Raw genomic sequence first — 26932 nt, 5'->3', positions numbered from 1 at the left:
AGAACTGGAAAACATCTGAACTCAAAAGGTTTCCACTGCACAACAAAATAATGAAACACATATTCTATCTGATACGTGGACTGGTTTTTCATGTGTTACTGTACTCAGCACTTTCCCAACTGGATCAAACAGTTAATTGTATATCCTTTAAAAGCACTGTGTCTAATAAGGTTTCCTTTTAAGCTTTATTAAAACTGTGCCTAAAATCAATACAGGAAAGTCTGGGCTTGAATGACATTAAAACACACCATATTAATGTATTTCTATGTTACACTCAACTTCATACATTAATCACATTTCACAAGGAAAACAACAGGCACCAAGAATAGTCACTGCATTTGTCAATCCAATAAAAGAAGAATACTATAGTATGAAATAGCTTCTGGAGAAAGGCATTTTGAGAGCACAAGGGGAGGATTCATCGGCCAAAGATCCAACAGAGATCCAAACACTTAAAGAAGAGCACTCATGTTCTGATAGAACAGGTCAGCACAACCTGTGGCCTTCCAGCAGTTTTTGCCTCCAACTCCCAGAAGCTCTAGCCAGTTTGTCCAATGGCAGGAATTCTGGGAGTTGGAGGCCAAAACAGCTGGAGGACCACATGTTGTGCAGGCCCTCTGATGAAACAACAACATTTCCTCTCTGGAGATGACATATAAAATCTCATGTCTAAGAGACTGGAGACACCTGGAACAAAACATACAGGACACCTTCCAACTTTGAAACACTTGTCCAACCAGAGACTGCAGCACCCAAATTTAGGTCCAGCTATGGCAGAGCTTATCCCGTCTAAAAATCTCATAGAAGCAGTGTGATAATAAAGAGAATATACCTGATAGGAGGTCTTGGAGAAAGGGTTGGGGAATGCTAGACATCAAGTTAACAGTCTGTCCCTTTAAACCACCTTTGGCAATGGTGGCTAGGGCAAGTATGAGTGACATTTTAGCAGTGTCTGTTGGGTCACAGTTGTCCAACCTTGATTCCATTTTTGAAAGGGTGAGGTTCAAGAATGGCAAGGCATGCATAGCTTTTGTTTAGTCACAAGCAACTATCCTTGATGCTGCAATGCCCAGCTCATCTTCTTGGGTTTATTCCACTGTGCCCCACAGGCTCCCCTTGGGGATCCAAACAGGGCAGGAAATGTAACCTTTGGTCCTGTCACCTGTTGCTCTATGCTATATCATCTCTCTGTCTGCGTTGTGTTCCAATTCTGTTGTTTATCTTTTCAATCTTCCTTTGTTCAAGGCCTGCTATTCTGAGGTCCAAGACAGAATGTACAGGAAGACTGAAGTGTCCTACAACTAGTTTTTGCACATTCCTATTCTAATTATTCTCTGTCTCAAATACTGCCCTGTTCAATGTAGAGTGCTGAAGGCATTATTGACAGAGGAGGACACACACTGCATTAGAGGATGAGCAAGTGAAAGTACCTTTAATCTTGTGGATGATATTTCCTGAGCAGAGATGTGGACAGATTTGGTACCTGGATTTGTAGCAAAGTCTAGTACATCTGATGCTGTGTGTTCTCCTGTAGATTTGAGACTGGGAGACCATATGTAGGTAAGAAATGTCCTACCACTAAAAGCCTTTAAGAGGCCAGCATTATTGTCCAGAATAGGTTGAAGCTTTGAATGATACACGTGAGTGATTCCAGTTGGAAGCTGCATGTGGTCCTAGTAGGGTTCTTCCATTTCCTGACTTCCATCTGTTCTGCAATATATTTCTATAACAGATCAATGTAGGATACAATTCTTGCCTTGATGATTTGGGTTTTCTTCTTCATATAGTCGATCCTGTAGTTTGAGGAATAAACTTGATGTCCTGAGTGGTTGGCTGTAAACTATGGATTTGTAGCGTGTTCAGGGTAGAAACTGGGGGCACGTAAGTACCTGTAGCAGTTAGTGGGTTTGCAAAATAGTGCAATATATATTATATGGTTTTGTCCAGAAAGTGAACTTGTTATCATGATAGTTCCAGGCTGAGATTGAAGGTAAAGTGGTAGTTGTTAAAATTATTGTAGAATGTCTTGACTGAATCCTCCTCCCTATAAGCCCAAACTATGAACCTCAGATACAAAAGAAGTTTGTGGGTGCAGGAGTTAAGGAAGCATTGTTCTGGGTCGACCATGAACATGTTGGTATATTGTGGGGTCATCTTTTAAGATATTCTATATATTTTAAATGATATAATCTGAACTGTGTGAAGAGATTGTGCAAAAACAACCTTAGGACTTGCAGCCTTTTACGAGGAGCTAAACAGCTCTGTCTGGTTCTGGAAATTCAATTTGGCAATATCACAGAATTCCAGCTTCAATTAAGCACAGTATTTTAAAATAATCAAAATAGTTATCATCAGAACATCCCCAAATAACTTTCAAAGATTTACTTTGAACTAAATGTATCTGCTTCAGCTTACAGTTAATATACTGTACCAATCTATTCACTTTTTCAAGTTAAATTCCAAGTTTTGATCTGTCTTAATGGATGGTAAATCCCTTCACTGTAATTTTATATTTCTGGGTTTTGGAACAATGACAGTTACTGGTCAGACGTACTTACCAAATCATTTTATGTACTTACCAAAGCATTCTTTTTATCACAACATAGTTTTAAAACATCCAAAGCATTTTCATCACATCCCCTTTATACTATATTTTCCCTGTGCAGCTAAGAATATTCAAATAACATTACACAAATCATTTCCACCAGTTCTGCTTTGCAATATTGTATGTCATTTCTCTGCTTAATGTTTCATGCATCCAAGCAATCTTAATAATGGAAAGCAATGAAAGATATGCAGACAGAGATGTTTTATATTTATTTGATAATGGATGGTTGTTTTGAAAGTTTCCAATCATAAGCATGTATTTTAATGCTGGAATTCAGGACCTGTAATTATTAAGCAATGTCAATATATATAATAGTTTTTGTCAGCAAACGCTAAGTGAGAACAGCTCCTCTGTAAGTGTGACGGGTGTGTCCTTTATTTCCATCAGCACCTTCATGCTACTGCAACCTCCACTACCATCAAACTGAACATCATTCTGTGGAGGGCTTTCCAGCTTTCGGGTGTAGCGTTGACAGTGCACAGGAGAACTTCATGTACATTTCTTAAAAACCACCACTTCTTCACAGAATATACATAACATTATGCATACAGTGTTAATATTAGCAATAACTGTAAACTTTTCTTCAATCCTATCTTGAAACTTTAGCACTGTTGTCCTAAACTAGCATGACACACCACTCAGAGCAATGTGTGGATTATTTTTGAGAAGGGTACCACCAACTTTCATATGTTATTCCAAGAGGAAAATGCCACATCAACTGATCTTTCTTCAGCTTTGTCCCACATTCCTAACTTATTGCTGCAGCTTGAAGCACAGGTCTCTGAGTTTTGTCCTCATTATTATAGGCAAGGATGTGCAATAAACAACATGTGTTACTTTAAAACTGAGTTGAGCTATTTCGTTATGGTAGAAAAGATATTGCTAACCATATCTTTTAGCAAAACAAGCAAATATTACAGCATAGTTTTGTTTATTTCTCTCTGGAAAATATGTTAAATGTTCATGACAGCATGGAAAATATACCTCATTCTCAGTTCCCACATCAAGCATAACAGGCAGGCACTCCTGGGGCTTCAGTCCTCCACATGCTGTGTAAAGTGCTAGTTTTCCCACTGGGATGCCCATTCCGTAACATCCGAGGTCTCCGAGGCCAAGAATACGTTCTCCATCAGTCACCACAATAGCCTACCAGGAAAGTATTGTAAAATTGTAAACATATCCTGAGAATTTTTAAATGACCATTTAAAAACAAATTGATTCAGAAACTTTCATTTTCTTTAAGTAATGTGGCAAAACATTCCTTGGAGCTTTAGAGCTTTAGAGCAATTTCCATAGAGATACTATCTTGGTTCATTATATTAAATTTAATTAATATGTCAATTCAATTTCGTACTACGAATAAATAACTATAGTAGAAAACAGCACACTGGATTTTATCTAATGATTCTTTTTCCATTTACATTTATCAATGTAAGGAAGATTATTGTGAGGAATTTTCACTGATTTATCTTCCTACATTGACCCTATGTCTTGCCATCTTTCACATTGTTTAAGAGAATTCATACATGAAGATTGGCAGAAAACTACAAGGGGAGCTGGCCAAAACTGCCATACCAATCCTTACATGAAAACTTTTGAATAGATCAAATGGTCTTTGTTGAATGGAAGAGCATCACTGGATGAAATCACTTTTTTATTTTAAATGATGCAACTACATTTTGCCACAAGCTTTGTATTGAAAGTTGAATGCCATTAATTCTCTCAGACTGGAGGGGATGCCTTTTTTCTTGGCTACTTATTATCTTTAATTTCTATAAGTACTTTAGATTTAAAATATTTATTTAAAAATCTACTGCCAATTAACTGATTAATTGAATTAAAATATATTTTAGGCAATGAATAATCAAATCCATTTGCTGTTTAAATACTGCAACCGTCATTTTCATTGTAATACTAGAATGATGCCATGAAAGCTCGGTATTTGATCCTCCAGGTGTTTTGGACTTCAACTCCCAGTAATCCCAACCAGTTTATCTGGTTATTAGGAATTGTGGGAGCTGAAGTCCATACCACCTGGAGGATCAAAAGTTGTGAATCACTGCTGTAAAGTATTATCCTATGACTGGGAAAGACAAAAGAAAACCTACATACTAATGAGGTTTGAAAAACAAGGTTAATTTCTCATCATTCTTATTTTTCAGTTAAAGGGCCATATAACCCCTTTAACAGAAAACAGATAAATCACAACACTATTTACAAGGTTACCTGGAAATGTTGGGTTCACCCTTGCACTGTTCAAGCCTTTGTATCTGTCAAGTTTCCAGTTATCAAGGAGGTAGTCAGAGACAGGGCTAAGCTTCTCCCACATGCCTAGAGAGTCTTGTTTCCTGCTTTCCTGCTAGCCACTGTCTCCTCCCCGTTTTGGTGATGTTGCAAATGGAATTCTGTGAGGGAACTTCCTGTTAAGCTTGTCTTTCCTCTAAGCTAGGCCATGCAGTCAGGCCTACTTTTTCCTTGCTTCTATTCTCTTTGTGAGGATGCATTTTGCACGAACCTTTTACCTTTTGCCTCTATTAGTAGATGAAGTTAAAGTATAGTAAGTTAGCTCAGGACTTTTCAATCCTGAATGTATTTCCTTTTCCAGAATAAATGTTTTGAAACCTAAGATTGACTCTGCAATCCTTAGCCACTCTAAAAGCATACATCTATTTCTACCCACCAAATGTAACCCTTTGCTGGTTATGAACTGATGTTCTGGTTCTCTGCTACATTTTGGTGAAATCACCTTAACTGAAGGTTATTATGGGGCGTAACAGCTCTGATTCCCCCACAAATATACCAACTATTTCTTTGACTTTAAATCTGCTGAAGTTGAATAACTGTTGATGTAGTTATAAAAGAAGTCATTTATATGAATTAGAAATATACAAATTATAGAATGATAATGAGATGGAAAGCCAGGGAACAAAGTCCAAATTAAAAATTTAGGCATTTTATCAATCCCACCACAGTGATCAGTGTGGCAACAAATATCTTGCAAAAACCTCTAATTATAGTGACAACTGTTCTGTTTAACTTTTCATATGAAATAACAGAGGACTTCTTCATCTTGGTGACACCAATCTGAACATGAGAATAGAAAGATGCCACAGGCTGATGAAAATGTCTTATAAATGTGCTGTAGTGGTGCTCGCATAACTAGAACAAACATTACAATTACATTGTGCACCTTGTTATACTGCACATCAAGTTGTGAATGGCTGCCTTGAATATATGGATACCACTATCTTCTCCCCATCTACAATTTTATGTCAATCATTACCATATTATAAAAGAATCACATGAACTCTGCTTGGGTTGTACCATTTCAACCTTCAGCTTGGAAGACCCTGTTTAATTGTTAGCACACTTAAAAGAAAGCTATGATAGACAGATATGTTCCAGACTAGCCTTTTGTCACAAATACAAGTTCTCTAAATTTATTTATTTATTTATTTATTTATTTATTATTCGAACTTATATGCCGCCACTCCCCTGGGGCTCGGAGCGGCTTACAAGAACAGGCTAAAATCGAACACAATTTAAAAACAATTTAAAAATTTAGAGAGTTTTCCCACTGTCTATACCACTCCAATCCCACAATCTGTAACAGATGCTTATGCTGGTCATAACTTTGTAGTTCAACTCATCATTTTGATCACGAGTCCATATTGCCATGTAATTGTCAAACAAGTTACCTACTTTGATGACTGCTTCAGGCCATGATTTAAGCAATGTTGCAACATGTCCTCGATCATGGGGAGTAATGAAGAGTCCTCTGTAAGACAATAATTTGAATTTTAAATAAGGCTTTTGGGCCACCTAGTCCAACCCCTATTCCTCCCATTATGTTAAGAGGAGAATACAGACAGTCCCCATGTTTCAAACATCTGACTTACATACGACCCCATAGTTACAATGTGAGACAACAGGAAGTGAAAGGAAATCTACCTCTAGGAGGGGAAATTTACTCCAGTAAAAGTTGTCATGGGTAAGAAATGTCTCCAATGAAACTTTATCAGCAATCATTGTTTCCATGACAACCCAAAATTTTCAAAATCCAATTGTCATGGGGACAGAAAGTTAGGTGAAATCTTCTGAAAAGGGCACAGATAGCAAAACTAATGTCAGAAGGGTGTTAACCCTTCCTTATGCTATCCAAGACCTTAAGAAATAGGAAAAAATGTACCTTTTCTGACTTATATAAAAATTTGACAAGAACAAACCTACAGAACCAAGGTTGTTCATGACCCTGGGACAGTCTATATCTGTTAGAGAGAGCACTGGTGATAAGGAATACAGAGCAATTCAAAGAATTGTCAGCACCATTTAAGAACTGGCTGACCATCAAGCGGAAAAATCCATTCCAAATCTGAATGCTTAGCATCTTTCAAGATTTTATCTTTAGGAAAGCAAAAAGGTCAGAGTGTTTAGAGAGTCTAAAATAAAACTTCTAAATACCCAACTCAGACCAGCCCTTCAATGCTAGATAGACTCAGGATGCATCTACAGGCATGGACAAACTTTGGTCTTCCAGGTATTTTGAACTTTGACTCCCTCAATTCCTAGAAGCCGGTATGTTAGCTGGGATTTCTGGGAGTTTAAGTCCAAAATACCTGGAGGCCGAAGTGTGCCCATGCCTGATCTACACTGCATTTAAAGCAGTTTAACATCACTATTACTGCCATGGCTTAATGCTATTTTTTTTGTCGTGTCAGGAGCGACCTGAGAAACTGCAAGTCGCTTCTGGTGTGAGAGAATTGGCCATCTGCAAGGACGTTGCCCAGGGGACGCCCAGATGATTTGATGTTTTATCATCCTTGTGGGAGGCTTCTCTCATGTCCCCGCAAGAGGAGCTGGAGCTGATAGAGGGAGCTCATCCGCCTCTCCCCGGACAAACTTTGGACAAACTTGGCATGGACAAACTTTGGTCTTCCAGGTATTTAGAACTTTGACTCCCTCAATTCCTAGAAGCCGGTATGTTAGCTGGGATTTCTGGGAGTTTAAGTCCAAAATACCTGGAGGCCGAAGTGTGCCCATGCCTGATCTACACTGCATTTAAAGCAGTTTAACATCACTATTACTGCCATGGCTTAATGCTATTTTTTTTGTCGTGTCAGGAGCGACCTGAGAAACTGCAAGTCGCTTCTGGTGTGAGAGAATTGGCCATCTGCAAGGACGTTGCCCAGGGGACGCCCAGATGATTTGATGTTTTATCATCCTTGTGGGAGGCTTCTCTCATGTCCCCGCAAGAGGAGCTGGAGCTGATAGAGGGAGCTCATCCGCCTCTCCCCGGATTCGAACCTGTGACCTGTTGGTCTTCAGTCCTGCCGGCACAGGGGTTTAACCCACTGCCCCACCGGGGGCTCCTTTTTGCTTAATGCTATGGAATCATAGGAGTTATAGTTTGATTAGGCACTAGCACTCTTTGGCAGAGGCTAAAAACATTGTAAAACTACAGCTCCCATGGTTCCTTAGCACCGAGTCATGACAGTTAATGTAGTATCAAACTGCATTAATTCTAAAGTGTAGATGCACCCTCATATAACTTATCAGAAGAAAGATACTAAGATCTGAACTCCTAAAAGCAAACAGGAAATGAAGGCTTATTGGGGTCAGTTGAAAATTATGGAAACCCCCAGCAGATACACAAGCTTCCTTAGTCCATGTTGACTTAAGGAAAAAAGTTTAAAAGGGTAAAGAAGGTGGTTTGTTTTCAAGGAGCCCTGGTGCTTGCCATTCCATGAAGGCAGGCTGAGACTATTAAGGGAGGCTGCAGGAACTAGTGCTGACAAAGACTTGGAGCCTTGCCCAGACTACTATGGTCTTTTCACTGCTACGGAGGCTCGCTGGAAACCTTCCAAGCTCCTGAGAACCTGGGACAATCCCTCAAGTAAGGAGCTGAAAACGTGCTGACAGCTGAACCCAGATATCTGTGTGCAGCTGAGGGCCTGTGTGAATAATCCTGGAAGCTAGGGACACTACTAGGAGACTGAACAGAGAGAACAGAAAGATGTCACAGGCTGATGAAAACCTTAACCGATAAGTGATTAAATAAGTATTCACCTGAGATTGCATTGGCTTTAAACTAGAATAACTGACCCAGTAAAAAGAGTTACTTTGAGATTACAAGTACATAAGGGAAGACATTCTGGTATCTGCCATCAGACGAACAAAAAGCTTTTGGGTCCTTTTGGGGTAGGGGATTGGAATCTATTATTAGTGTGCAACAGTGGTTTGAGCACTGGACTGCAACTCCAGAGACCAGGATTCAGATCTCTACTAGGCCATGAAATCTACTGGGTGACCTTGTCACATTATCAGCCTCAGAAAAAGGCAATGACAAATTTTTTCTGAACAAATCTTGCCAAGAAAACCCCTAATAGGTCTGCCTTAAGGTCACCATAAATCGAAAATGACTGGAAGGCACACAACAACAACAGTTAGCTGCTTTGGATGTCATTTCATTGAAAAATAATAGCATTCAAAATAAGTAATAATAAAAATCTCATTAGACACATGTCACAGAGAGGTTCTTTACCTTAAATTAGAGACCTTATTTCTTCTAATGCTATGTTTATTCTCATTTCAGCTCTTTTCGACTCATACTTGGGAGAAAAATACTATAAGACAACCTTCAGCGGCATTCCATATGCACACAATCAGTAGTATATCATGCTCTGGCATCAACTTTTCCATTGTAGTGACAATAAAACGTACCCCCCAAAATGCTATCAATTTTACAGCGACAACTAGGTCATGCTTATACACTAGTTCTCAGATCTATTAATTGTGCCTATCAATTTCTGGAATGACCAAATGATTTTGATGAGCAATGCTCACTGAATGTAGATTTGATAGTAAAGCATATTTCATATCACACTACCACCACCACCACAGCTATTCATGGTCTCACTACTACTGCCACCATTCATGCCCTGTTGCTACTGCCACTGCTGCCAATCATACCCTGCCACTACTGCGGCTATTCGCGCCCTGCCACTGCCACCACAGTGACATACTGTAAATATTTAGGAAGAGGCTCAATCGGTTATCAATTTTCATTTCTCACTTTTAGCTCACTAAAGTTCTTCTGGATTAAAATTGAGATAGTGAAAATATGTTTGATTTTGTGATTGTGATCCAGTCCCAGAATTCCTCCTATGCATCCAATATTTCAGAAGCAAGCCACAGAAATGGAATATATTGGAGCTTCACTGTAGTGTTAATTTTTATGCAAGGTGTTACACTATGTGCATTTTAATTAAAATATATTAGTGATGTATTTAGCTGACAGAGATCTATTAAAAGCCTACCATGGACATTTTTAAAAACTGGATGAAATCCTAAGATAACATTTGAATGAACTATTCAACATCTGGACTTTATCTGGCCCAGCCTCAGTTTTTAAAAATCCAATTCTAATTCATTAGAGAAAGCAACGGTCTCACACTTTCACACTTTTCCAAATATATTAGATAACGTCTATCTCTTTAGTCCTTTGTAATTTATCAGAAACACCTGTTAAAATTTGGATAATACTATTTATAAGTGTAATAGATCTACCTTTCAGTCGGCTAGGCCGAAGCCTGCATGGCAGTGGCTGGCATCTTGGTAGTCAAGCAGAGCAGGAGGAGGAGTCAAGCTGACTCCTGATTGGGTATAGCCAGTAGGGGAGGAGTCAGTTTAGAGAGGGAAAATAAGGTGCCTGTTTTGGAAGGGTTTAGACTAGAGAGAGAGAAGGTTGTGTTTTTGAGATAGGAAGTTACAGCAGGGATCTGACAGAAAGGGAAGAGCTTTTAGTGAGCCTTTAGGCTAGGGAATAAGGTTAAGACATTAGGCTAGAGTTTTACTATGTTGAGAGGACTAGTAAAAGAGAGCTGTGTCTTATTAAACTTAAGAGAGGTTTAAAGATACCTTATAGCCCAGTGAGGGAGGCAGACTGGAGTCTGTGCTCTAAGAGAAACTGTGTCTAAAAGTAGAACAGTTTGTTAAAGGGACTCACAGCGGTAAAAGCTATTCTGTCAGGGGAACTGTTTGTTTAAGCAACTAAGTTACTGCAACTGCATCAAGATTCTGTACCACTCATTTCCAACGAGTTGTTGTTAATATCAAGTTTAAATAAACTCTTTCTTAGTTTACTGTTAACTGGTGTATGCCTCAATCCATTCGTTTCCCTCAGAACTCATTCTCTCAACTCATTTTTAAAGTCCAGCCGGCTAGGGAGGAAGCCATAGAAGACCAAGAACTCAAACCCACATTACCTATAATACATTCACACCCTTTTGGTTCCTCAGGCCAGTAATTTCTGAGGTGGTGGCGGCAAATATTACCAAGAACATCCGGTCACTTGCATATACAACATAGGGTCAGCTTTTAATTACGCTATATCGAAGGGCAGAGGTGTGATCGTTGTGTCCACCCTGCCCGGCTATTCCATCAACATTCCTTTATATTGGTGACCAGCGGCGGGATACATGACTTTAAGCCTAAATCCAGTGGGGTGGTGTGATTTTGTGAGGTAAAAGTTTGAGCCAAATCATTTCTGAGGAAGTTTTACCTCAGAAACTGCCTAAATACACCAGTACAGAGCAGTATGGCACCTCCAAAGCAGAAAAAAGCTCCTGTGGTTCACACACAATCAGAGGAACAGGAGGGAGCCGAAATGGAAGCTGAGATTGTAGAAAGAGGAGAAAGCCCAGAGACAGTGGCTACCTCTTTAGAAATCGAAAAGTTAAGGCTTGAGATGGAGTTGAGAAAGATGGAGTTTCAAGCCAGAGAGAATGAAAGACAGCTTGAGGTAGAAAGGGAAAAGATGCAGCTAGAAGCTAAGAAAGAAAGAGGAAGAATGGAGTTTGAGGCTAGAGAAAGAGAGAAAGAAAGACAGCTTGAGGTAGAAAGAGAGAGAATGAGACATGAGGAAAGGATGATGGAGTTGCAAGTGAGAGATAGACAACCCACATCCAACCCAAGTGCCATCCCTGCTGAACCCGTAGCTTCCTATGTAAAACACTTTCCCAAATACACAAAGGGGGATTGTGTAGAGAGTTTCCTCGCAAGCTTTGAGAGAGCGTGTGCAGATTTTGGGGTGGCTGAGGAAAAAAGAATGGCACACCTAAGACCATTAATCTGTGGAGAACTGAGTGAAGTTTATGCCAACTTGACAACTACAGAATGGTCTAACTACTCTGTCTTTAAAGAGAGAGTGAAGGTTCGGTTTGGGCTAACCCCAGAGCAAAGCCGAAAGACCTTCAGAGAGATTAAGAGGAAGCCTGGGGAGACATTTTCCCAAGTAGGGGCTAGGATTGAAAAAGCTCTAGTACGATGGCTGGAGGGTAGTAAGGTGACCACCTTTGAGGCTTTGAGAGACCTGATATGTATGGAACAGTTTTATAAACTGGTCCCAGCTCAGTTACGTTGGTTCATTAAGGATAAGAAGATCCAGACAGTGGCCGAGTGCGCTTCAGTGTTGGACGGGATGGAGGGAGACTTTGAGATGGTCCCCCCAATGTTCAAGAAGCAGAAGGAGTGGGTCCCGAAGGGTAGAACTGACAAAGAAGGTCAGGGAGCCAAGCAAGGGGATGCCATCTCTAAGCCTGTGCCACGTAGGATCGTGTGTTTCCTTTGCAACCAGGAGTGACATGTTAGAGCCTCATGCCCAAAGCTATCTAAGGAGAGAGCTGGAAGCCCGCCGAAATTTGTTAAAGTGGTCAAGAAGACTGAACCACAAGCTGTAGAACCTACTCCTGAGGGAGAGCCCGTCAAAATAATGAGGGTTTGGAGTATAGACCGTGGTGTTAACAAAGAATACTTAGAAGAGGTCCAAGTTAATGACCAAACGTTAATGGGACTGAGGGACACAGGTGCTGACGTGTCTCTGGTGCGCCCTCATGTAGTTGAGAAAGAACAGATAGTGCCAGGAAAGAAGTGGACATTAAAAGGAATAACTGGCCCCAGCTTTGAAGTAGATGTGGCAGAAATCCCTGTCAAATACAAAGCTTTTTGTGGTAGTTGGAGTAGGGATCCTGTCAGACTTGGAGGTTCTTGTGTTAATAGGGAACGATCTGTCAGAACATACACTGAAGATCAATGCTGTGACTAGAAGCCAGGCAGAAAGAGCGGGAATTTCTGAGGAGGGAAAAATCACCTCAGAAATGGCTCTAGGCTCAGAATGTAACAGCACTGAAAAGTTCCCTGTAATGTTGCCATCTAGTCAGCCAGCTGAGTTCCTGAGGGAACAGCAACAAGCTGGGGATTTAAAGAGCTTGTGGAAAATGGCTAAAGTCCAAGAAGCCAGGCCCACTGAAATAAAACCTGCCATCTATAACACCAGAGGGATTAAACTAGTAAAAGTGGTGAGATCAAGAGAAGCCCTGAATGAGGCAGTAAAAGAACAACGTGGAGAAGACAAGGGGCCTGTGACAAGACAGACAGTAGATCAGGGTCTTGTCACTGAAGCAGACATGACCGTAAAAAGCGCAGGAGGTCTGGAGTGTGGCTCAGACCCAGTTTGGGCAGTGAAGACACATTTAAGGCATAAAAGAGACATCGGCTGTGCCAAGGAGGTTGTGGCAAAGGAGGCAGACTGGCACCAGATAGTTCAGCCAGGGACTCCAAGCCGGTTGTCTGTCATCAGAGGAGCCACAAGGCTAGCTGCGGTAGCCGGGAAGGTGGTCCAGGAAGATGAGGGGGACAACAGTGACGGAGCTGACCCTAGGCTGGATGGCGTGGTCAAGAGAATGGCACCGAGGGTGACCAAGGGGCCCGTCATGGTGGCCGGAAAAGCCGAAAAGCCAGTAACCAGAAGCACAGTTGAGGTAGTCTCCGAGAAGCCGGTCGTGTGTTCCAGCGAAGCCGGAAGGGGAACGGTCAGCGGCCCAAAAATATCTAAAGCTACCTCAACGTTACAGAAGATGGTGCAGGAGAGAGGGAGAAGGAGAAAGCTGATGGACAGCAGCCCAGCGAGGTCTCAGACTGCCTCAACATCAAAGCAGACGGTGCAGGAGGGAGAGAGGAGAAGAAAGGCGATGGTCAACAGCCCGGAGAGGTCGGAGATTGCCTCAGTGTTCGAAAAGGAGCAACCGCTGGAGAGCGAGAGCAAGGTGGAACGGTCTCGTAGTCATCCGGAGAGGAGGGAGGTCGTCCCTCGAGGAGACCAGCGAGTCATCCATCCAAGTCGGAGGACAGCGGAGGAGAGGCCCTCACGACAGCAAAGAGGGACAATGTTTGATACCTTTAGTCCAGTACCAGCAGGACGGAGATTAAGCTGTGAGACGTTGTGCTCAGGACATAGGACATTGGACATTGCCCAGAGAACCAAATTCTCACAGAACCAAAGTTGTAGGAAAAATTTCTCCAGAGACTGAGGGGAATGTGGCTCTGTGTAGAGGAGGGAGAGTGTACTCAGTTAAGACAGATTTGGAGGGAAAATTTGGAAATTGTAATGTTAAACAAAAACAGCAGGTGGAGCTGGTGCGTAAGGTCCAGAGAGTGTTATATAGAGATGACACTGTCTCAGCTTCAACCTGGAAAGAAACACCTGAAGATAATAGTATGGGGTTTGAATTGGCCATTGGTGATGTTAAGTTAAGAGTTGGGAATAGAATTTGTGGCATTGGGTAAAATGGGAAAAGGTTCAGCCCCTTTATATTTTCCATGCCAGGTTGTTCCCAATTTAAAATTGATATAATCCAGCTAACCAAGGGTAAACCCCAAGGTAACTTTAGAAAGTTTCCTTGCTGATAATACAAAATGATGATTTGCACTTAAAACATTTTTTTTATTTGCAGGTTAGAGCAATACCTTGACTGTACATACATGTTATATATTGCATTATAGAGTATATTGCATAAGGTGATGTATTATATTTAACACGCTTTTCCTTTGCAGGTTTGTATATTGTATTGACTGTATTGTTTACATTGCAGGATTGCTTAGATAACGTGCATAGTATTGTATTATTTGCAAATGTTGTTTAGCATGCAATGTAATGTTAGTTAGGACTGTGAACCTGTTAGATAGGAATGTTAGATATGTTAGATAGGATGTTTAGATAGGTTAGATAGCATGCAGGATAAGGAAGATAGGTAGAATGCCTTTGCCTTAGGTTAGATTAGGTTAGTGGGTTAGTTAGGTGCAAAGAAAGGGAGTTAATGTAAGCTAGCTCTCTTCATGAGAAACCCTTTCTTGCAGCTTTAGATTAGAAATCTGAAATCTTACAGAAAGGTCTTAAGGTGGGGAGGTATGTAATAGATCTACCTTTCAGTCGGCTAGGCCGAAGCCTGCATGGCAGTGGCTGGCATCTTGGTAGTCAAGCAGAGCAAGAGGAGGAGTCAAGCTGACTCCTGATTGGGTATAGCCAGTGGGGAGGAGTCAGTTTAGAGAGGGAAAATAAGCTGCCTGTTTTGACAAAAAGGGAAGGGTTTAGACTAGAGAGAGAGAAGGTTGTGTTTTTGAGATAGGAAGTTACAGCAGGGATCTGACAGAAAGGGAAGAGCTTTTAGTGAGCCTTTAGGCTAGGGAATAAGGTTAAGACATTAGGCTAGAGTTTTACTACGTTGAGAGGACTAATAAAAGAGAGCTGTGTCTTATTAAACTTAAGAGAGGTTTAAAGATACCTTATAGCCCAGTGAGGGAGGCAGACTGGAGTCTGTGCTCTAAGAGAAACTGTGTCTAAAAGTAGAACAGTTTGTTAAAGGGACTCACAGCGGTAAAAGCTATTCTGTCAGGGGAACTGTTTGTTTAAGCAACTAAGTTACTGCAACTGCATCAAGATTCTGTACCACTCATTTCCAACGAGTTGTTGTTAATATCAAGTTTAAATAAACTCTTTCTTAGTTTACTGTTAACTGGTGTATGCCTCAATCCATTCGTTTCCCTCAGAACTCATTCTCTCAACTCATTTTTAAAATCCAGTCGGCTAGGGAGGAAGCCATAGAAGACCAAGAACTCAAACCCACATTACCTATAATACATTCACACCCTTTTGGTTCCTCAGGCCAGTAATTTCTGAGGTGGTGGCGGCAAATATTACCAAGAACATTCGGTCACTTGCATATACAACATAGAGTCAGCTTTTAATTACGCTATATCGAAGGGCAGAGGTGTGATCGTTGTGTCCACCCTGCCCGGCTATTCCATCAACATTCCTTTATAATAAGCAACAAAATAGTAGTAGTAGTAGTAGTAGTAGTAGTAGTAGTTGTTGTTGTTATAGCCCTGTCTGGAAAGGCCCCAGGATTCAACTATGGAAATCTGCTGGGTGACTTTGGGTAATTCACACTCTTTCAGCTCAGGGGAAAGCAAAGGAAAACCACCTCTGAAAAAAATCTTGCCAAGAAAAGTCTGCTATAAATTGGAAATGAAGGCACACAACAATACTAGCTGCTGATATTGTTTTATGATCTATAGCAGATTTGCACAACATATTGTCCGCAAGCCACTAGTCAGTAGCTCACCAAAAGATTTAAGGCAGCCAACGAAAAATGCAGAGGGTGTAAAGGAAAGGAAAGATGTAACAAGTGCTTTGTGCATAACTTTTGCCTGATGTTACCCACTGCTGCATCACTTAACCCGCCTTCCACTGGTCACTATTGTGCCTATCATATAACCCAGCAGATGGGTTGAGACTGCACACTCTTGTTTGTCACATGACCTGCAGCAACCAACGATCATCAGTTTGTCTCTACTCTGAGGTGCAACAGTCGTACCTTTTCATTGCATTTTCAGTCATTACTGGCATTGAACAGGGACAGAATGCAGCCACATGCAATGCAGCTGACACCCTTTTCCAAGAGCACCAGCAACACAAAGACTTATTCCCCTTCCTCGCTGCGCAGCAAATACTTTTTCCCCTTTCTCACACCCATCCGCCAAATATTCAAACTCAGGCAATGAAATCATCATCAGTTAAATATAAAATGTAAGGTCTCTTCTAATAGATTTGCTTCAGCAATGGATTTGCTTCAGCAAATTTTTCCTGCTTATTTCCATTCCTCCTCTTATGTTTAGTTAGTGCACATTTTAATCTTGCTTTCCATATTACAAATGGAAATGTAATTCAAACATTTTAGCCTCTTCACTTTTCAGAAGTTTCCAAAACTTAGAAATAGAAGACTTGGCCTTGATTTTTCCTCATTCTGCACACACTGAGTTTGCTAATAAACCTGAAACACCTGGGTGTTCCACAGACGGGGTAATAAAGTTATTTTTGGCATCTTAGCAAAATATTTCCATTGAACTTTCCCACACCTAAATCTGCAACTTAAAAATGAGATGAGGGTGAGTGGGAGAAAGGAATAACTCTAAGAACTATTATTTCTTTTTTAAAAAAATATGGCAAAGATTACTTCTTAAAAGGCAATGTAAGTTATCCTATCAATATTAAGATACTATTAGTAACAATAATCCATATTTTTACAGGTTCCAGACAGGAGTAATAATTAAACTATAATTTCTTCTACACACTGTCATCCTGAATTATGGCACCATGATCCACAGTAGGAACACTGCAGCCAAAGCAAAGTTATGGAAGTTATTTTTCAAAAAGTGCAGTATTGTGTAACATCTTGTAGGACCCTCCAGAGTATCTGTCATCGTAACCATTGTAACATTTTAATCCACACCTGTGGGTTAAAGCAAACATGGATCACAAGTAATTGAGAGAAGTAGAGTGGGACATCTCTCTCATCTAGTTTGCTCTATAGTGGCCTTGACAGAGGGTTATAAGGGCAGCAGGCACAGTGGCTTGGTATGGATCTCTGAATTTCAAAAGTTTAGCCATTACTTATTCACTGAAAATTTATTATCTAAATAAATAGAAAGATTTTTGCAATAGCTGACTGTATACAAATCACTTCTTTGCCGCACTGTTCATCATCCATAAAGTATGAAAATCATTGTGCAGGTCTACTAGCTAGTTTTGAGAGTTCTGTGTTGGGATTTCTCATCTGTTTATTTGAAGGATTTATAAATAGCTTTCTAGGCCCCGCTCTTTCAAGATGGCATGTAATGCAAGAATAGCTAGATACAGAGCAGCAATATTCAGGTTAATGCTAGGAGAAAAACTGGACATAAACAAGTCTATGAGGTATTTGTAAGACATTCAAAGATCACCTTTAATAGATTTTTCAAGCTCACTGAAATTACTAAAATGATGGAGGATAACGGAAGTATAAATCAGTATTTGTATATACACAATATATTACTTACTGAATATAGTGGTTAAATGATCTCACAGTCTTCAAACTACCTGAACCATTAATTTGTTCTAAGTACTAGGTCTTTACAGTTCTAATGAAAACACTGTCAAACAATGAAGTCCCCCAAAACCTGAAATCTGCCCACCTAGGGACTAAAGCAAGTAAAACTAAGCTCCTTCGGCATCTTTCAAATACACTGCAGGGTCTCATCTACACAGGCCAGTTTATCTGGAGCCAGTCCAGAGTACAAATGCTCTGAACTCGTCCTGGAGGTGGTCACACACACTGTCCCCAACTTGTGGTAGTGGCAGGGCAGATTCCAGCTGGCCCAAGACAACATCAGCCTACTGGACTGTTTCCATACAATCCATGCTGCTGTCCCTGCTCCCAGACGGCTGCAGAAGTCCATGAGAATTCATGGCCATCACCAGAGCCCCATGAAGATATCAGGAGAGGTGTCCATGTAACCAGAAAGTAGGGAATAATTATCTCATTTTCATCCTAGTTGGGTGCGCTCTGCTGATATCAAGACAAGGCACCCGAGACAGCCAAGAGCTCTCACTGAGCTCTGAAGACATATGGCAGCAGTGACAGCAGCAACACAGGCCTGATCCATCAATTGAAACCATTTATCCTGCAAAATTAGGTGGTGTATATTGTGGTACTTCATGAGATCCAAGTTCAAAACTTCACAAAGAATACTGTAGAAATATATTGGATTTTCCTCCAGCAGAATATCTGCAATTCAACATAGAGCAAAGGTGATAACTAATACAAAGGCTGTATTTACTTCGGACCAGAAAACGTTTACTTCTTGGGAGGAGAGCAATGACTGATCTCGATAAAATAATGAAGAGTAGAGACATCACACTGGCAAGGAAGATCTGCATAGTTAAAGCAATGGTATTCCCCGTACCAACCTATCGATGTGAGAACTGGACCATAAGGAAGGCTGAGTGAAGGAAAATAGACACTTTGAAACTGTGGTGTTGGAGGAAAATTCTAAGAGTGCCTTGGACTGCAAGAAGATCAAACTAGTCCATACTCCAGGAAATAATGTCTAGCTGATCACTGGAGGGAAGGATATTAGAGGCGAAAATGAAGTACTCTGACACATAATGAGAATATAGGAAAGCTCGGAGAAGATAATGATGCTGGGGAAAATGGAAGGAAAAAGGAAGGGGGGGCAATCAAGGGCAAGACGGATGAATATTATCCTTGAAGTGACTGGCTTGACCTTGAAGGAGCTGGAGTGGCCACAGCTGACAGGGAGCTCTGGCATGGGCTGGTCCATGAGGTCACGAAGAGTCGGAAACGACTGACTGAATGAATAAACAACAACAAGATTTACTTTGGAAATAATATTCATTCACACATTACAGGATAGTCCCCCTATCTGTGTGGGATATGTTCCTAAATTTACCATGGGAACAGAAAACCATGAATAATAATGAACCCTACGGAAATGACAACTCCACCAGAAGCCATCATAAAATCAAGCTGGAGGAACTAGAAAGTTCCTAGAGAGATATCTTCTCCACAAATTGTCTATGTCCTCCAGGGCACGTCTACGATAATTTTCAGTAGGGCATAGCATAGAACTGCCTGGAGAACCTAGAAAATTCCTAGAGAGAACATATTCCATCAGATGCGGTTACATGAAACCTTTGGTACTGGTTTAGTGGGTACAAGAAGTGAAGTGTATCCAAATTTATCTTCCTCTTTAGTTGACAAAGCATTTTGCAAAAAAACTCCAAAGAAAGTTCCCAAGCCTCCCTTATCTCGTGCTCCCTTAGGAAGAGCTTTTTTGTATAACTTTCAAATTAGATATAGAGAAAACAAAAATAACCCTATGTGACAGTAGCCTGGAAATTCTTTGAAAGAGAAATGCTCAGCCTGTCAGCACTTATGACTCATTCAGATGATACATATGTAATATCAAGTGTGTGTTTATACGAGCAAGCATAACCCATGACCCAGAAACTTATAATAATGAGGTTACTGCCAACTTACAAAATAAAGAAATCATCACAGCCATTATCTATTAATTTCAGGCTCTTTGATTAGGTCATGTGAATGTAAACTCAGGAATAGGAAAGATAAGCTCAAGTGGAATAAGTAACATCTGAACTGACTTTGACCTTTACCTCTGGCATTTAACTTCATAAAACTTCAATTAATCCATGCAAGACAGACCACCTGTATAAGTTCACTATGATAACAAAGGAAGCAAATAGTGTTGTTCATCCACTGTGATTCAACTTTGTAAAGGAGAGCACTTTCCTACATAAGTGTTTTGAAACTATTGCCGGGTTATACATTTGCACATCTAGATAGATAGATTGATTGATAGATAGATAGATAGATAGATAGATAGATAGATACTTGCAACAGAACCTTTACCTGTGTTTCTCTGAACTGACAGATTTTGGTTTACCTTATTTCTGCCCACAACTGAAGTCTGAAAGCAGAGGTAAGGTTCTATGAGATTAGCAGCAGTTTAGAAACACAGTGGTTATACTGTTTGGCAGGTGCTTACTAACACTTTGCCAGTGTAAGTGACTTTAATCTTCTTTTCATGAACCATGTAGATCTTCAAGTAGAAAGAAAACAGTCATTTGTGCTTGGAAACTATCTAGGTCGTTCTACGAAAGATCAGGTTCATCAGTGAGGAAAAGAGACCATTTCATTTAATGAAGGGCAAGAGGAGTTTGTAACCAGAGAACTGTTGTATAGATTTTTTTTAACACTGACACTGAAGATCCTGAAATCAACAGCTGCAGGAAGGCTATATAGTAGACCACACACAGTGCGCGATATGGTAAAGAAGGGACAACAGTATGCTCTATTCAACTCGTGAACTATGAGAAATGATGGGGCTACTCACCTGTTACATATCATATAATACCTACCTAGTGATTATCAATAGGACCATTTATATTACAAATTGTTTTCAAAGAGGGAATAAAGTAAATGAAGTACAAAATATATGAGTCTATGAACTCTCTGTAGTCTGAAAGGACAAAATTTTGAGTACACTCATATCTCAGTACTCAGCTAGTATTTCTAACAATACATAGAAATTTGAAATGTGGTTCGCAAACTGCTCTGATGACTAAGAGGTAAAAATCCACAACCAAGACATTTTGTGTAGAAGAGGGTTGTATTTCCAGCCATTACTGCCAGCTACTTGCTGTCAGCTTGAGCCTATAAATATATATAAGCAGGAAATAAATTAAACACTTTAACAATGCCTAGTCATGGATATGTAAGCAGAGCTAAAGATAGGTGACTGATACTACTACTAGTGTAATATATTTGTAAGTCAGAACAGGTGCATTTTTAAGTGTGACTCCAGATAAACACACATGCACATGGTTTAGATAGCATAGTGAAGGGTTAACATCTCTGTGGTGTTTCTTTTTATTATTTATTTATTTATTTATTTATTTGACTTGTATACCACCACTCCCAATTTGGCTCGGAGCGGTTTACAGCAGTAGATTAAAACAATACAACCAACTTTAAAATACAATAAAAACGCAAAACAGACATAGTCCCGAGTTATTCACCCATCGAAAGCTTGTCGGAAAAAGAAAGGTTTTACAGCCTTTCCGAAAAACAAGTAGATCTCGGATGGTTCGGGTTTCAACTGGCAAGGCATTCCATAAATAAGGGGCCACAATCGAGAAGGCTCTCTGCCTAGTACAGGACAAATAAGTCCGGATGGTGGGGACTTCAAGAAAATTTTGGTCCTCGGACCGAAGTAATCTCTGGGGTTGGTAGGGGGATAAGAGGGCCCTCATGTACGCCGGCCCCAGACCATATAAGGCCTTAAAGGTTAGTACCAGCACCTTAAAAGTAATCCGGTACTCAATCGGAAGCCAGTGTAGCTGTTGTAGAATTGGGGTGATACGACACCTCGCCGGCACCCCGGCGAGAAGACGAGCCGCCACATTTTGCACCAGCTTCAGTTTCCGGATCACTGACAAAGGAAGGCCAATGTAGAGGGCATTACAGTAGTCAAGCCTCGAGATGACCGTCGCCTGGATCACCGTAGCCAGGTCGTTCCTAGATAGGAAGGGAGCCAGTCGCCTAGCCTGACATAGGTGGAAAAACGCAGATCTGCTCACAGCAGAGACCTGGGCCTCCATTGTGAGCAGAGGGTCCAATAAGACACCAAAGCTTTTTACAGAAGATGACGGACGTAGTATCTCGCCATCCAGGGTAGGCAGCTGGACCTCCCTCGCACCCAGACGGCCCAGCCAAAGGATTTTGCTGTCTGTGCCCCTGTTCAGAAGATTTCACCTCACTTTCTGTCTCTGTGACAATTGGATTTTGAAAAAATGTGGCTTGTTGTGGAAAAAAGGATTGGTGAGAAAGCTCTAGTGGAAAAACCTTTTCCCCATGATAACTCCTTCAGGAGTGAACTTGCCTTAATAGGAGTAGATATCTCTCACTTTATGTTGCTTCAACCCCGTTCTTAACTATGAGTCATAAAACCATAGAGTTGGAAGAGACCTCATGGGCCATCCAGTCCAACCCTCTGCCAAGAAGCAGGAAAATTGCATTCAAAGCACCCCTGACAGATGGCTATCCAGCCTCTGTTTAAAAACTTCCAAAGAAGAAGCCTCCACCACACTCCAGGGCAGAGAGTTCCACTGCTGAACAGCTCTCGCAGTCAGGAAGTTCTTCCTAACGTTCAGATGGAATTTCCTTTCTTGTAGTTTGAAGCCATCATTCCGCATCCTTTTAGATGACTTCTAAAATACTGATTTGTTAACATTTCAGTAATGATCAAACTCAAACATTTCAATAACGGAGTTTACAGTCTCTAAAAAAGAGAACCGACTGAATCACTACGAACACTGATATTGTACAAATATACTGTGAGAAAATTCTGAGAAAGTTCTGACAAAATAGCAAAAGTTGGCTACCAACACATCTGAAATTACACTAACTGTAAACCATAGATGTTGCTTGATGTTGCCAAAGGTAATAAGAATATCCAAACATAATTTTGAAAAATTATATTTTAACATGTTAACAACAACAACAAAAAACAAATTATGCCATACCATTCTGACATTTTTTCAAGCTAAAATGCACCATTGTATTTCTCAAAGTTACATACCTATTTTACTACATTCTTTTCAGATGGTTAAATAAAGCTAGGGTAGAATCTTTTTATTTTATGATACTTTTATTCACATCGATTTATTGAACATAATTGATAGGGTTACTTAAATGAACATAATTGTTCAAGAAGTCCAATTCAATTATGCAAAATTTACAAATTTATCAGTTCTGAAATGCTAGTTTATTTTTTCAATGCAACATAAATTACAGTTTAGCAAGAGCAAAAGTGTACTTAATATAGTTTGAATTATCCTAATTATCCAAGTTTTGGATTACACTCAACTATGCTGAGGAAAAAAAACGCAGAAACCTGCCAAAGAGAAGAAAGATAGGGTTACTTAAATGTGAAGTATAACTTTACATACCTTGGCCTCCGAAATGCTGTACCATATTGTTGGCAGGCCAAGCCGACAGTGGGAGTATAAACAATAGGCATAAATCTTTCAATGTCAGAAGTTAGCACTTTATAAAACAGTTTTTCATTTCGATCCTGAAGGCCCATTAGCAGGATATACCTGTAAAAATGAATGATAAATTAGTCTCCTATGTGTACCCCCAGATGAGTGAAACAAAGACTTTTTTTTCTTCTTCAATAAAACTGTTTTGAACTCTGGGAAAGATTTGTCTCTGCCCAGGGCACTTCACCACCACCAGGAGCCATATCCAATGATATCAAGAATCCAGCATAGTGAATGGCTCCGCTTTCCCATTGATTCCCCTTGAGCTACTATGGAGAGCTGTGGCTTGAAGGATTACAGAGGGAAAGAGAAAGAAGTTCCATTATATGTGCCAGCAGCACTTGAATCTCCTAGAGGAGATAGGGTGAAATACAAATAAAGTCTTCTCCTTCTTCTTCTTCTTCTTCTTATTATTATTATTATTATTAATAATAATAATATTAATATTATTGGATGTAGGCCCATGTCACAGTCAGATCTGAATTCATTTCAATAAGTGAAATGAAAATGACAGCAAATGTAAAACTATTTGGCATATTCATTATTATTTTATTGTTATTCACAATTTATCTTCAGAGACAGAGTAGGCTGATGGAAGAAATATAAATTATTTTTCAAATATACATCATATAGATAAATTATATTCCAACTCTTCCATCTAACGAATTGCTTCAGTTGTATTAGTTTTTTTAATATGCCTATTTTTAATGTAGTAAAGAATACTCACTGAAATCCTATACACAGGTACTTAAGGACAATTTGCACTGAACTCTGGTCATTTTACTACCCCAAGTATAATTTTAAATGTTATTGTCATGTTCTATGCCTCTCCCAGTCCAAAGAATGCTTGTTATTTAATAAAAGGGATACAATTAAAAAGTGACAGCAGGTGTGTTCCAGAGATGCACATGCACAAACTTATGTTAAGCCACTTTGAATCTCCTTCGAGGGAGATAAAGCAAGGTATAAATAATAATAATAATAATAATAATAATAATAATAATAACAACAACAACAACAACAACAACAGCGCTCCATGCCGTCATGCTGGCCACATGACCTAGGAGCTGTCTACGGACAACGCCAGCTCTTCGGCTTAGAAATGGAGATGAGCACCAGCCTCCAGAGTCAGACATGACTAGACTTAATGTCAAGGGGAAACCTTTACCTTAATCATTAGGAATTTATTCCATGTAAAATTATTCCAAAAATCCGACCCCATCTCCTAGTGGTGCTGGCTGGATAACCAACTAATCGGGCAACCGTCTGTAGTGACAGGCAGAATGGCGCACCAGCTGCAGTACAAACAGTCTCATCAACCTGTCAAAACCAAAGGTTGTTTCTTTGGTTTTTTTGAGGAATGCCCAAAACAAAGCCCCATGAAACGACAGGCAAAGCAGACCCTATGAATTCATCGGATACACACTAGGAAGAAGAAAATTCCATGTAAAATTTATACATAGATGATAAGTATAGAAGACAGTATTTTCTGTTGAGAAATGAACATTTCTGTGTCGAAATATTATTTTCCATGTAGAGAAGGGGTTTTCCTGCAAGGAAAATGCCAGTTTCTGTGTAAAACCCTCACATGCAAATTTTGCACAGAAAAAGTCCCAAACTACGAAGCTTCCAGTCAGTCCATGATTCTTTTCATCAGTTTCCCAACACTTGAAAAACTTGTTTTTTCTTACCAATTTCAAATATTTTGGATATTCTTTCCCAAGATAACACACACACCCTTTTACAGATCCACAAGCCACACACCCCTCCCCCAAACACACACATGCAAACATACTTGATAAGAAGCCGCTCCTAAACTTTTGTGAGCATCTTGTTGCCAGTGTTTGGGGGCTCCAAAGCCCCTCTGTTCATTCCTTCTGTTTCTAATTCCCATTAATTTCCTAAAACTGAAGGTGGCATATACAGTCTTTCCACACGAACTCCCATCAGGCAATGATTAGATCAAAACCTGCTTCAGTTCAGCAAGAACGCTGTTGATTGGCATGCCTTCCGACTGTATCCCTGGCCAACTGATCATGCAGAAGCTCCCAATGCAACAACTGGGATTCTGACCAAAGTGTCAGACTATAAAATATATAAAACTGCAGAGTTTAATTTCAGTTTTGGACATTTTATCGGCCAAATGGGGGAAAATACCAGAGTTACGTATCTATTTTTACTACATTGTTTCAGAATTGTTTGCCAGGTGTGCTTTAGTTTATGTCCAAAGAATAAGTTAGCCTCCCCTCTGCTTCATTTCGACCTTACACTTGAATTCTGGGAGAGTTCCCTCTCTCTAAAGTAGCCAAGCTCATAAGCCTTAGTTCTGAATGATATACACTTTTGCTGGGTGACCCTTTTTGAGATGTTCATTTCATTTCCATTGGAAAATGACAGGTGGAAAATATATTATGAATAAACTAATGTATACTATGCCAGACAGCTCAGGCATGCATGGCAGCCAGAGGACTGAAACACAGTCTTTTTCTGAATATTTGCCCATTCTCTCTTTATTTCTTCATTCTCAAAGACCAGCTGCTTCCATTTAAACCTCAAATGGTCTGTCATTCTTCTGTTCGTTTCTTTGGAGCAAACCTGGGCTGTATATTCTGCAAAAATGATCTCCTGGGTAAGGTATGTGGAAAAGACTGCTGAAAGCTCAACAGGAGGAAAAGTGTTTTTAAAAGTTATTAAAATGATTTATTTTGAAAGTTAGGATATTGTACCTAATTTTAATTCTACATAGATAACAAATAAATAGTGATTTATGTTTGTTTGCTTTTGAAACACAAGGCATCCTGTTAATGGTTTATGATTTCAGTACTGTGGTACTATTATACAGAGACACACACTGTGTAGTCTATTCTACAAACTGGTTTCAGAGCAGTATATGGAATTGAGACTGCTATGGTCGCTTAGTGATCTCTGTCTCAACACCAATAGGGGTTGTGTGTCTCTGTTGGTGCTTCTAGACTTCTCAACAGCTTTCGAGACCATTGACCAAAATATCCTTCTGGAATGCCTGGGGGGCTGGGAATCGGAGGCACTGTGTTGCAGTTTCCAGATGGTGGAAGGTTCCAGATGGTGGTGTTTAAGGATAGCTATTCCTCAAAAAAGGAACTGTTATGTTGTATCCCACAAGGTGCCATTCTATCCCCAATGCTCTCTAATAGTTACATGAAGCCACTGAGAGAGATCATCTGTAGGCATGGGGTGGGGTGTTACTAATATGCGGATGACATCCAGATATATTTATCCATGCCTTCAAAAACTGCCTCAACTAAGGATAGTGTGTCTCCTCTGAATGAATGCCTGCAGGAAGTAATGGGCTGTATGAGAAAAAACAAATTGAAACTGAATCCAGGCAAAACAGGTGGGTTGAGGTGAGGTAAAGAATAATCAAAACACATACACATTGTAAAAATACCACAAATACACATATTAAAATGTATTTTTAATAAAAGATACATATTAAATTGTATTTCCATAAAATACATATTAAAATACACAAAACAGAGATTGAACAA

At 40.0% G+C, this 26932-nt stretch overlaps 1 protein-coding gene across 2 annotated transcripts in view; it reads right to left on the bottom strand.

Annotated features, from left to right (window-relative positions):
- ME1 (malic enzyme 1) overlaps positions 1-26932 on the bottom strand; it is a 140945-nt gene that overhangs the window by 88117 nt on the left and 25896 nt on the right. For both annotated transcript variants that reach the window (XM_060752974.2, XM_060752975.2), the window contains exons 3-5: positions 23313-23462; positions 6311-6386; positions 3593-3754 (exon numbers count right to left, since the gene is read on the bottom strand). In XM_060752974.2, coding sequence (XP_060608957.2) covers positions 3593-3754; positions 6311-6386; positions 23313-23462 — 388 coding nt within the window. The remainder of the gene's footprint in view (positions 1-3592; positions 3755-6310; positions 6387-23312; positions 23463-26932) is intronic.

This window comes from Anolis sagrei, chromosome 1 (assembly GCF_037176765.1).
Source record: "Anolis sagrei isolate rAnoSag1 chromosome 1, rAnoSag1.mat, whole genome shotgun sequence".
Classification (NCBI taxonomy): Eukaryota; Metazoa; Chordata; class Lepidosauria; order Squamata; family Dactyloidae; genus Anolis; species Anolis sagrei.
The sequence above is the reverse complement of the archived record's forward strand: the minus strand, read 5'-3'. Positions and strand labels throughout refer to the sequence as shown.